General features: G+C 42.9%; 1 protein-coding gene across 2 annotated transcripts in view; it reads right to left on the reverse strand.

The window, feature by feature from the left end:
• tenm3 (teneurin transmembrane protein 3) overlaps positions 1-12,164 on the reverse strand; it is an 810,020-nt gene that overhangs the window by 18,985 nt on the left and 778,871 nt on the right. For both annotated transcript variants that reach the window (XM_085275827.1, XM_085275828.1), the window contains 10 exons: positions 11,228-11,401; positions 10,644-10,703; positions 7,841-8,003; positions 7,366-7,504; positions 6,720-6,825; positions 6,501-6,643; positions 6,104-6,282; positions 4,733-4,837; positions 3,131-3,261; positions 1,075-1,244 (listed from right to left, as the gene is read on the reverse strand). In XM_085275827.1, the coding sequence (XP_085131953.1) occupies positions 1,075-1,244; positions 3,131-3,261; positions 4,733-4,837; positions 6,104-6,282; positions 6,501-6,643; positions 6,720-6,825; positions 7,366-7,504; positions 7,841-8,003; positions 10,644-10,703; positions 11,228-11,401 (1,370 nt within the window). The remainder of the gene's footprint in view (positions 1-1,074; positions 1,245-3,130; positions 3,262-4,732; positions 4,838-6,103; positions 6,283-6,500; positions 6,644-6,719; positions 6,826-7,365; positions 7,505-7,840; positions 8,004-10,643; positions 10,704-11,227; positions 11,402-12,164) is intronic.

Consider the following 12,164-nt stretch of genomic DNA (forward strand, 5'->3'; position numbering starts at 1 on the left):
GAAGCCTGTTCTAACGTTTGAGTCTAAGGTTTATTTTTTAGCACCTGGCGGCTCTTTTTAATTCTCATCTGTAAATAATCTGCTTTTTCACGTGATTCAGTTTATTTTGAAAAGTCTCAACAGGATCTTCAGCTTTATTGTGAAAGGTTTATGTGGAAAATAAACAAGCAGACACGCGGTGGTGTTACCGTCGTTGTTGCTAACCACAACGCATAAAACAGGCGCTTGTCTGTCCGTAGTGTGGTGATATTAAATATAAGAGAAAGAGAGAACTTGAAGAAATGAATATAAACACTACAGTGACATCAGAACCATGAAAAAATATTGCTGTAAACAGTTTATTTTGCGACACCACGAAACAAACGACAGCGTAAAATGAAACGATAGACGTTTTTATATCGTCATCCGATATATATCGTTATATCGAACAGCCCAAGCTCGCATGTATCTTTTGGTCTTATTATTCACATCATCCTAGTTTCTTGGAATAAATCAAGTTCCAATGCCGCTTCTCATGTTTTTCACTCTTTCTGAAAACTCAAAGCACTGTAGTTGTTCCCACACGAGGTGATCCATATTACCACAGCCTGGTCTTTCACTATGCATTTAGTGTGATCGCTAACTGTGCCCAATCACAGATCTGCACGAAGTGTTCAGTGAGAGCAGCCTCTTTGAAGAACACTGTATTAAGCAATTAAATCTATAACCGTGTAAGAAGATGCGACGCTTCCACAAATGTTTCCATCTAACTCACAGAGTTGGTTACAATAATGAGCACAGTTGTGCACAGCAATAGTTTTACACTGTGTGTGTCAGAGACAGCAAGGGAGAGACAGCTGAGATGCTGAGACTAATGCAGGCTAGAGCTCGAGCACGAAACAGCCATTAGTACTTTCCACCATATTCACACACTGTTTTACATTTTTAGGCATATTTAGGCATCAGCATATGAGAGAATACATGCAGCCACTGTGAGAACATGCAAACAACAGGAATCTGCAAAGATCTGAAACCAGAATCTTTGTGTACTACAGTGTTTTGCACCATCGAGCAGAATGACACAAAAGGAATCACCTGGAGTACGTCAGGTTAACCGACAGCAGCTTGCTGCTGGGAACCCAGAGTGTTGGATGGCCTTGGGTATCATAGATGATCTTCAGCAGGAACTTCCTGTGGTCATCATAGATTTTCTCAGTTCGCAGTGTACGATCATAATCCACAGACAGCAAATTCCTCCCATTCACCTGAAGAGGCGGAGACACATTCATAAAACATGCATTAAGATACACAAAATATCAAAAGTTACACAAAATGCACAAACTGACAGTGAATATGAAGCCAGTGTGCTGAATTCTTCATAAATGCAAAGTATTTTGGAAAGTCTTGATGCGTTCTCAATCATCCAGGTAAGAACATCTCCAAAAGTTGATTCTGTTATCTGGACGTTTTCAGTGGGAGAAACGTTTCGTCTTCTCCAGTCTTAGCTGACTGAAACTCCCACACAACGCTACGTCCAGATGAATGTTTCCAGACAAATCACTGTGCACGTACTATTCACTCACCCATCCAAATAATGGAATTCAGATGTCCCACAGATGTATAAAATCAAGCACATAGGCGTGCACACTGCTTCTGAATGAATGGGGAACTCTAAAGGAGTTCAGTGAACTGTACTGTGATAGGAGAACACCAGTGCAACAGGTTCAGGCATAAGTGGAAGAATCTGACTGGCCTGCACAGAGTCCTGACCTCTTTTGGGTGAATTAGAGCAGAGACTAAACTAAGTCTTCTTGTCTGTTCAGTGTCTGATACCCAGTGTGTTAACCCAGACGATAATAGTGCAATATAGTGTGTATGCTTTGTTCTTAGGGAGTACCACACATATTGTAAACGTCTCAGAAATAAGAGACAGGCTGGACTGTCTCTTATTTCTGAGACGTTTCAGGATAAATACTTAGTCTTCCCCTCTGATCAAAGACTTAGCAATAAATATTCTAATAAGTGTTAACCTGAGATTTGAAGCATGATCCATGAAATAACAACTGAGTTACTTAAAAATCTGCGGCTGAGTCAGTGAACTAAGATCTGCACCAGGAACCAAGTCTTTATTGCTTTATTTAGAAATAAAACAAATCCAGACAAAGTTCTTCAGCGCCTCAAAGACTGGCTGCCTCACGCTGAGCCGAGCTACCCAATCACCACACAGCTAAAGAAATGCACATTAAAAGGTAAAGTAGCTGTCCTGTTCTTGTCATCTCAGTAAAGTTGCTGTTTCTTGTCTGACAGCAGGCTTTGTCGTTGCTCTACCCAGCACGCAGCTTAAACATGCAGCTTTCTAATTCACTGACATGTTGTCCTCAGTTCACAGCAGCAAGATCATTATTTAGCAGAAAGACTGGATTCAACTTTGCTGGACTGCGATTCCACTGTCATCATTAAGTTGGAAGACAGCTGGACTGTCATTGAGTTATTAATGACAAATTATACTTCAAATGACTCTCACATGTGCACAGACTTTATATAAATTCACCTCTGAACACTCATTAATAAAAACACATCTACTACTCATTACTGCTCGTTCATAGCAGAGCACTCCCTATTATGAGTCATGGGTCACCTGTGGTGACACTTCCATTATTGCTTAGTGGGCCATGTTGAGAGCAGCTCAGCTGTGTGTTTCAACTTCACTGGAGCCACGTGACTAAAAGGATTGTGTCCCGTTAGGCTGGGAGAGAGTGCGTCGCGTCATTTTCAAAGCGCTGCTTCCTTTCCGAACAGCAAGAACAAAAACACGCACCTATAATATGCAGACAGTGAAACTCTGTAACCTACATGATGGATACAGTGATTGCCGTCTCACAACTCAGCACCATGTGAGCTTTGATTTCAGTCTCTGTGATAGACTTGTTTGTTCTCTCACCTTTCTTTAAGACACTTGTGCATGAGCTATCACACTACAGACCCCTTCTGTAGGCGTCTACGGCTGATGCTGGATGCTGATATATAACAACAAAATGATGGTTTGGCAAAAAACCTGCACAAACCAAGCGCACCAACCCGAGTTTGATTTAAATGGACAACAAACTTATTGGTCTGTGCTTATCTAAAGTTTGAGCTAAAGAGCACTCACTCTGAGTTTTCTTCCAAAGACGATGACTTTTCCTCTCGTCTGCTCCTTCCTGAACCTCCACTCCACCAGGTTTTGGCCGTTCTCTCCCGGCAGAGTCATGTTACGTCGCGCAACAGTTGGGTTAGCAGCACCTACACAGGTACGACAACATGTGAAGCCCTGATGGTTTAGTGTACAAGAATCTCAATTTCCTGTACATTTAAAACAACATATAGACGACATCTTTTTGAGGGAAGGCCTTGCAGCTAGATAATGTCGTTATAGTGGAAGAGTTCGGTCCAGACCTTTAACAACGGGCACATGAAATAAAACGTACGACAAAGACGCAGGACAAGTGAAACGCTCAGTTTCCACATGTTCATGGACTAATGTCAAAAGAAGACGGGATGCTACGCCGCGGTAAACGTGGCCCTGTCCAATCGTTGTGGAGGCTTTTGTTTGTTTGTTTGTTTATAAAATAATTTTTTAAAATGTTTTTCCTCAGTAAAAACTCACTGGTTTTCTATGTCCTGTAGAGACAAAAATATGGTTGCATTTTGTTTTCATTTTACACAGGATCATTTTTCTAGAACTGGGTTCTAGAAGATAACAAAATAACTAAAATAACAATAAATTATTTTATATTCTGAGACTAAAATGTAACAATACTGAAATAACTTGAGATGTTTACATGAGACTGATCACCTCCCAGTGTTTCCTTTTATTTCCAAAATGTTACAGCGTGTTTTGTCAAGCTTACACATATTTAGGGAATCATTACAAAACAATTCTCCTTCAGTTTTTGTCTGAAACTCCTGGTTGGATTAAAACATACTCTCAGTGCAAATCAAACCCCAACACGTGACACAAACACTGCACCCGTCCAGCAGTTTAATATTTACTGATTCGTTTTTATTGTTGGAAATGTTTCGTTTCAGTCTCTTTAAATATTATTGCATGCAGAGCATACATAAGTGGCAAGAGTTATGAAAACCATCACAGGAACTTACAGTCTTGTTAACATGTCAAAGCCTCAGCAGGCTGACAGTGAAGTGCTGATAACATTTCTAAAACTTCTTTTATATTTAATAGAATTTAGTTAAGTTTTCCAAGTTTACAAAATTGTTTCAATCGTTTAAAATGTTTTTTACGTCACGTTTGAGTTTTGTTTAACTCTAATAATTCTGACAGATCTTTCTGCAGGTGTTTAGCTGCAGAAAGATCAGAATCAACAGGAGCAACAGGACAGAGACGCAGGGAGCAGAAATCTCAGCATGTGTAGATGGTCCCAAACCAGTGCTTTCCACACACTACATCAGAATCAGAATCAGAATGGGGTTTATTGCCAAATGTTGAGCAGGTTTACAACATTAGGAAATTGCTGCGGTGCTTCAGTGCAAACATAGTGTCATAAATAGCACTTAAATAGACATGGAAAAAAATAAAAGTAGGGATAAGAATTAAAAGTGCTACGTGGAAAGATATGTGCATGAGATATATACATGAGAATAAGAATTAAGAGTGCTACGTTGAAAGATATATACATATACATATAAGTGAAAATAAAGACAGCTTAGATCCTCTCGTAGATTATAAAGTGAAGGCACTATGTTTAAAACACACCTGCCAGAATATGAGGCTCTGTCTGGTAGTGCGTGTCCATCCCGTTCGCATAGATCACCCTCAGTGAGTGGTCGTTCCCCACCTGGTAGCTGTTACGAAGCTGGTCTGTTTAAAAGGAAATCACATTAGAAATGAACCATTTCTTTATTGGATACTTTCCAAGGCATTAACTCATATAGGCAGTATTCTTAGCTGACCTGAGGGTGAAGGAGAAAGAGACAAAAACAAAGACAGCGAAGCATAAAGGCCAAGACAAAGAGGGAGACAAAGTAAGGGGAGAAACCCGAGAGGGCAGCGTTTGAGCCTGCTAATGGAGCAAAGAGCATGTATTAACATCTCCCAGCCTCTTTTAATTACATCCTCCTTGACCTTTCACAGGACTAAAGGCCGTTATGTGTGCATACAAGAGAGAGAGGAAGAACACACAGTCCTCACAGACCATCTCTGAAACAGCCAAGACCCTGGGTCACCAACTCATTCTCCATTCCCACTAAGTACTCTTAATCCAGTCTCCTGTCTCATGTTGTTTACCATGTCAGCCGTGCAGCCCCATCTAACGTGTTTTCATTTCTCTAGCTCACAGGCTAGAAAATGAATGAAGTGATGGAGTGAAATGCTACACTTGTCAATTGCTCTGAATAACTCATGTTGCGATCAATACTTGTGCGTGGCCATGCACAGCTCACTCTGAAGTAAATCATTGCCAGCCTCACTTCAAATGGCTCATTAGTTCAGATTGAACAACACCAAATTACTTTTCCCCCCCTCAGCGTTTAGGGTAGAAAGTTTGACACGAAGGACGACAAGGATCCTTTTGCAGTTCCTAAATCTAGGATTATTAGGGCAGATGGGATTACAGATCCATCCGCAGCTTGTACACTTCCTCATGTCAGATCTTTTCTTAAAATAAACTTTACACAACTAACACAAGCTGCTGATATAACTGCACACATCCCAAACAGAACAAATGTGATGACGAGCACCGCTTTGACAGGATGTCAGATGGGGGTATGTACATTTGCATTTTAAAAATCATTGTATTAACATGTTTAGGTGTGAAATTGACACAACCACATGGACACTACGCTGTATTGTGTGCATGTGGTTGTGGCCAAGGATCCAGGCTAGTCGCTGATTCCTGATACTGATCGATCAGGGAAAGTGTGGAAACTGCACAATGTGTGAAGTGATGAGAAATCGAACTGTTAGCAACTAATTGAATTTACTATGAACCATGCACTGATTTAATAATAAATAAAGACCATATTCTTACTTCAGCTCGGACTAAAGCTTTTAGTATGCTTCACACACACGAGGCCACCTGTAAAATAGGAAACTTTCTTCCCTTCTCAGGTTGCATTAGCTTCTTACCTTGCACCAGAGTGTAGAAGGAGTCTATTGATGATAGGTTGGTTGTTATGGCAACATCCTCATCCCTCCCTGACGTCTCAATGTCCACAGCAACAGCCCCTGACGACATGTCGCCATGGAGACTGGTTACCACCCCAGTGGGGAAGGTCACATTAGTCAAACGACCCTCACTGTCATAGCTACAAGGATGGTGAGGATACAGTAAGAAACAGACATTAGGATCCACGGATAAAAACTCAGACTCACTCACTGACAACCCAGCAAAAAGCAGAGAAATTTAAAGGTTACATCAGGATATAAAGTCAAGACGTAACAATCAGAGTTTGAATTGATTTCATTAATTAAATTAATCTGTCCATTGACCAGAATTCAACTAGAAATCCAAAAAGTGGCTCACTCATAGAAGGTAGTCCAGCCAATTTGGATACTCTTGGTAGCCAACAAGCCACTGTTCCCATGATAAGTAAACAAGACCAGTTCCTGGCCCTGAGCTGTGAGAGTCTTCAGACCTCCATTAGTCCCAATGGTCAGCCAAATGACCTAAACACACACACAGAATCACAGGTGATCAAGGATACACACTCCTAATCTGCTAACAAGGCTACTCAGTACTCACCTGATTGTCGGGAGCAACCACACGTACAGGCATCCTGTTAGTGTCTCTGCGCACGCGGAGCGTGTTTCCACTGCTGTCCGTCACCGCAGTCACATCCTCCTCATTGCTGAGGAGAAATGAGTTACTCGTGTAAGGTGCCACAAAAGAGGACAAAAACAGTAAACAACACTGTTGTGTCGAACAATTTTGCAAGGTAATGCAAATGTATTATGGTGCCGTGTGTGGTCTGGGCGGAGCTGCAGGGGAGCCAATGCCGGGATCACCAGGGGGTATCTGGCTCTCCAGCCGGTTCAAGGCGGTCCATAGGCAGGGGCACAGATGGCCAAGGAAACTTTCCTGTCCCCGGCCTGGGTTCCAAGAGTTCTGAGCAGGTACTAAAATGTGATGTCGTCACACTGCATGCAACTGATTGGTTGGTCAGCAATGAGCAATGAGAGCGTCTCATTTACAAAAATCCAAACAGCCATTTTTGAAACTTGGCTACAAAAAACAACGCCGTGTTCCCCCAAGTGAGAACAACCCACAAGACAACTCGAGTGGAGTCATGGTTATTAGTGGCGAGTAGGTGCTAATGGAAAAGCGGCTTCAGTAACCAAGCAGTGCTGCAATGACAGTCACAAAAATGTGTTTCCTGACAAACACCAACCTGTAACTGAAGTTGTATTTGTAGTCTCCAGTGACCAGAGACATGGTGAACTGGTGAGTCCCATTTGCATCAAACACGTAGAGCTCTTGAGAGGCTGGACAGGCCACTTCATAGGAACTGGGACCTGAAGCCAGAGAGCCTGAATACACAGACCAGCAGACAGACAGACCAGTGACTTTGTTTTCTTTATCTTCTTAGATTATGTTCCTATGTTACTTTTGTTATCTATTATTGTTTAATATTTTTGTTTCTAAACTCACACAATATTGCACAGTCTATGTCATTTGCCATTACATGAATACCTGCATAACTGAATAACTTACGCAGGTATTCTCTCTTTGCAAATCTATTTGATTATTCTGCTGATCACCGTCACTACACATCCGTGAGACAGCTGTCTGCTTATTAACATACATGACATACAAGCCCTCTATTGCACGTCTACTGTGTATGTGCATACACTTTATATACACACCCGTAGGTGGTTGGTTGCGTCGTACGGCTCGAATGCGGATGTTTCCCAGATCAGCCACATACAGCGTCCCATCCGGAGACACAACCAGAGAGGAAGGACAATTAAGCCTGGCATCTTTGGAATAGCCATCTCCGGTTTGATAGCAGTCGCAGTTTGCATCATTCTACAGGACAGCCAAACGAGGGACAACAAACAACATCAACACAAGAAATTCTCGTCTCATATATGTGTGTCTCAGGTTCCCAGTCATCCACATTACTGTAGTGTAATGAGCTCGGAAAGCAAGCCACTGGAGTTTTATGAAGACATTTCACATCCCATCCGAGAGGCTTCTTCAGTTCTACAAATCAAACGATGGAGCGTCCCAGGTATTTAAACCCTAGTCGGGGATATCTCTTGGTCATTGAGCCTCTCATTGACCAACCATAATCATGTGCCTCATCACATTAGCCAAGGTGTGATAAAAAAAAGGTGTGGGTCATAATCACCAGGTCTTTGGGTGAGAACACTGTGAGATCTTGCTTCACCCTATCATGTGACCTCTTTGGGTCACCTGCTGTAAGATGTGCGGAGGTTGAGGGACCTGCGAAGGAATCTCAAAACTGCGTTGTAGGTGGAAGTTGCTGTCGTAAGCCACCCCTCTGTTCAAAAACGGGCTTTCAACGTGAACATAAATGGCACTCCTTTTAAAACCATCTGTTCTCTCAGTCCAAAATGTGAACTGTGGTATCATCAAATGAGTCCTTTAGCAGATGGTGTGCAGCTGTGTCTTGTCCTGCCGCGCTTGCTCTTCTATGTTGTGCAGTTCTATGGAGCGGCTGCTTGGTTTCTCCAGTGTAAAGGTCCAAGCACTCCTTGCTGCACTGCACAGCGTACACTATGTTGCTTAGTTTGAGTTTGGAAGTTTTGTCCTTGGGATAAACTAGTTTCTTCTCTAATGGCATGGTTGGGTGACTGGAATGATAATGTTCTAGTTCCCTCTTTCCTGTGCATCTTTGCTGATTCAATGAGGGCTCATTTGGGATAACCACTTGTTTTAGGAGCTTTCTTTAGATGTGTTTGTTCCTTTCCCTTCTGGCTTACAGGAAACAGTTTCTTCTCATTGCAGTGTCCTGACAACTCTGTGTTCGAGAGGGTGTTGGGAGTCAAAGAGTAGGTACTGGTCTGTGTGTGGGCTTCCAGTAAACTTCAGTGCTGAGCTCCTCCATGTGCAGAGCATAGTCCAGAAATAGCAAGCTATTCTTCTTCACTAGTTGGGACCACATCCTCATGTAGGTTTGACAGCATAATAGATATTATCTAGTAGATAATGGCAGATGGCTTGAGCATGAATTGTCTCCAGAGGGGACTGGCAGCATCTCAGGTCACTGGCAGGTCACCAAAGAAGGCATACCTTTTTTGAGAAGGCTTGTGAAGAGAGGGGGCCTGTAAACCTTGATTAGGTGGTCACAGATTAGATTGCGTGAACTGGATATGCTGGCAAAATTGATTGGCGAGAACTTAACGTAAGCATGATCAGCAAGGTGGAGTAGAAGCAAATCACGCTAGCACCCTGGCACCAGCAATGATTGGTGCTGCATTTGGCAGACTGATGCTACAAAGGTTAGCTGAGAGGAGGCATCGTGAAGTGCCATGAAGGTTTGTGCCTGCGTTTTGCAGGGAAGAGATAGTGGAGAAAAAAACTGGCATCTCGGTGCAAGAAAAAGCAAATAAAAATCTATGTTTTTGACTTTTTAAAAAACCACTATATGTAAAATATGTGGTGGAAATTAAACAAAAGGGGAAAAAGCATAGAGCTGTGGTGAGGTCCTAGAAGAGCACCCTTTAATTCAAGGGAGGGAAAGGCCTGGGTTCAATAAACAGCAATGGGCTGTGCTCGTCACCAGATGTGTCCTGGTGTGCATCCTGCCTGGAATGTCAACTGGTAAATCACTCAGCCATCCAATGGGTGGCTTTGCATCCATTACCATTAATGGAGGTCCCGTTCAAGTGCAGTGGTATGGACTTCATCGGGACAAGATCCCCGGAGTGCCAGGGGACATTGCTTTGTATAAGTTCTCGTGGATGATGTGATATCCCGAAGCAGAGCTGCTGGCACGGGTGCAGTTGCAGGTGATCTCCTGAGTCGGAATCCCAAAAGAGGTACTGACGACCACAGGGTCTCATTCATGTCTCACACACAAAAGAGCTGTACCACCCCCAGAGCGATGGGCTGGTGGAGTGCCTTAAAGTCCATTACTTCCATGTTTATTCATGAGGATTAATGCAGTAGGGCTTGCTGTCAAAGTCTTTTGTTTGCAGTGGAGGAGCTGCCCTGGACCTCCATGGAATTTTCTCCCTTTGAACTGCTGTTTGGCAGGAATCCACAGGGGGATTTGGACGTAATTACAGAAAACTGGGAGGAATTTCCAAGCCTGAATAAGAATGAGATTTAATATGTTGTGGACATTGTGAACCACACACACTGGGTCGTTTATTATGGGAAAATTTGTGTTTTCACACAAAACCTCTGGTGATAATTTCCCATGCCATTATTCACACCCTGACTTATGTGATGACAACTACGGTTTAAATACCTATGACTCTTCATTATTTGATTTGTAGAAATGAAGACGCCTCTCTGATGAGAGGTGAAACATCTTCAGGAAACTTAAAGGAGTCCAGTCACTTCTCTTCCTCACATCCTGTTGCATTCACACGTCACTATTTGGATGCTACACATTCATTCTGAATTCGAGTACTTCAGTGAGCTGAGCAGAATGACCGATAAGGACTGAAAACAAGAAGTAGCTGTGATGGGTACCTTGCAGTCACAGTCAGATAGCGCTCCAGCTAGATGGGTAATTTCTCCATCAGTCGACACCTGGAGTTTTAGTAGAGAAGGAAATGATTCTTAAAGTTTAGCACAGTGGCACTTTCTGTTACAGCTTGGTAATAAAGTAGTAATAGAAGGGCAACGAGGCAGAAACAAGAACGTAATAATGTGGTAATTTAGTGGTTATTACTACTAAACCAGTTAATATCATGGTAACAACAGTGGATACGGTTAAGTAATATTACACTGAGCTTTATGCAGTTGGATAATAAGGGACCAAAACCTGGAGATAATAATGTAGAAATAAAGACATCCCCACGAGGAAAAAAACATTAGTAATAGTGTCGTAATACCTTAGTAACAATATGATAACCTGCTAGAAATAAGAGGGTGATATCTGTGAATTTGAATTCTCACGTTGTTATACAGAGTTAAATAAGGTAACATTGGCTGCTCTTTTAGCATATTTGGAAAGTATTACTTTATTAAAAAGCTTGAATTTATCCCACCTTAGATTTCCAGGATTCTGCTTAACATTCATGATTACAAGGAAATTCTGTTCAGCAGACTACCTGTCGAATACGGTGGATTTTCTTCTCATCCGTCTCTGCGATGTAGAGAACGCCACTGTAGGATAAGGCGATGGCTGTAGCACCCTCTAGCATGGTCTGAACCGCCCTCTTTCCCATGGTGTACTCTATACCAGGCACCTGGCAGTGCATGGGACGACCTGCCACAATACGAACCTGAACACACACATTTGCACATGAATGTTAGTTAAGAATCATTAAGTAGCACTGTGCATTTGTTGTTGTGGCACAGGAAGGCTGTGAAATACAAATGTCATTAAATACTTATATATTAAATATATATATTAAGTCAACTCCTAGGGAAAAAGTATGGGACCAGTGCGCCCCTCCTGGGATAGTTTTACCATGGGCCCACCTTGGAGTTGGGCCTAGGGAGGGGGAGCACATAGGAGAGGATCTGGTGGTCAGGCTTCAGCCCATGGGGCTCGGCGCAGCCTAAAGAGAAGACTGTAGGGACATAGGGCTCGGGTGCAATGTGTGTGAGGAGGCAGTCAGGGATGGAGGCCCTGGCAGTCTGATCCCTGGCTACAGAGGTTAGCTATTAGGACAGGGAACATCAACTCTCTGGAGGAAAGGAGCGAGTAGGTGAGATTGAGCATTGCTGGCTACATATAGCCAGGTTCACCTGAATGCACGGCTTAGGCTCTGGAACCAGTTTCCTGGAGGTGGGCTCGACTCTGTTCTAGTCTAGAGTTGTCAGGTTACCACCAGTATGTTGGGGGTTTTGCCAGTGGAGGTGAGGGTTGCTTCCCTGCGCCTTCAGGTGGGGGAACAGGTCCTGACATTTGCCCTTATGCACCAAAACCAGTTCAAAGCACCCAGCCTTTTAGGAGTCACTGAGTGGGCCGCTCAAGGGTGCTCCATCTAGTGACTCCAAATTCCTAATGGGAGATTTCAATTCAAAGAAAGTGAGACCTGG

Source organism: Mchenga conophoros, linkage group LG6 (assembly GCF_057382185.1).
Source record: "Mchenga conophoros isolate Kocher_MC1m ecotype Shallow Benthic linkage group LG6, M_conophoros_male_GT1.1, whole genome shotgun sequence".
NCBI classification, from domain to species: Eukaryota; Metazoa; Chordata; class Actinopteri; order Cichliformes; family Cichlidae; genus Mchenga; species Mchenga conophoros.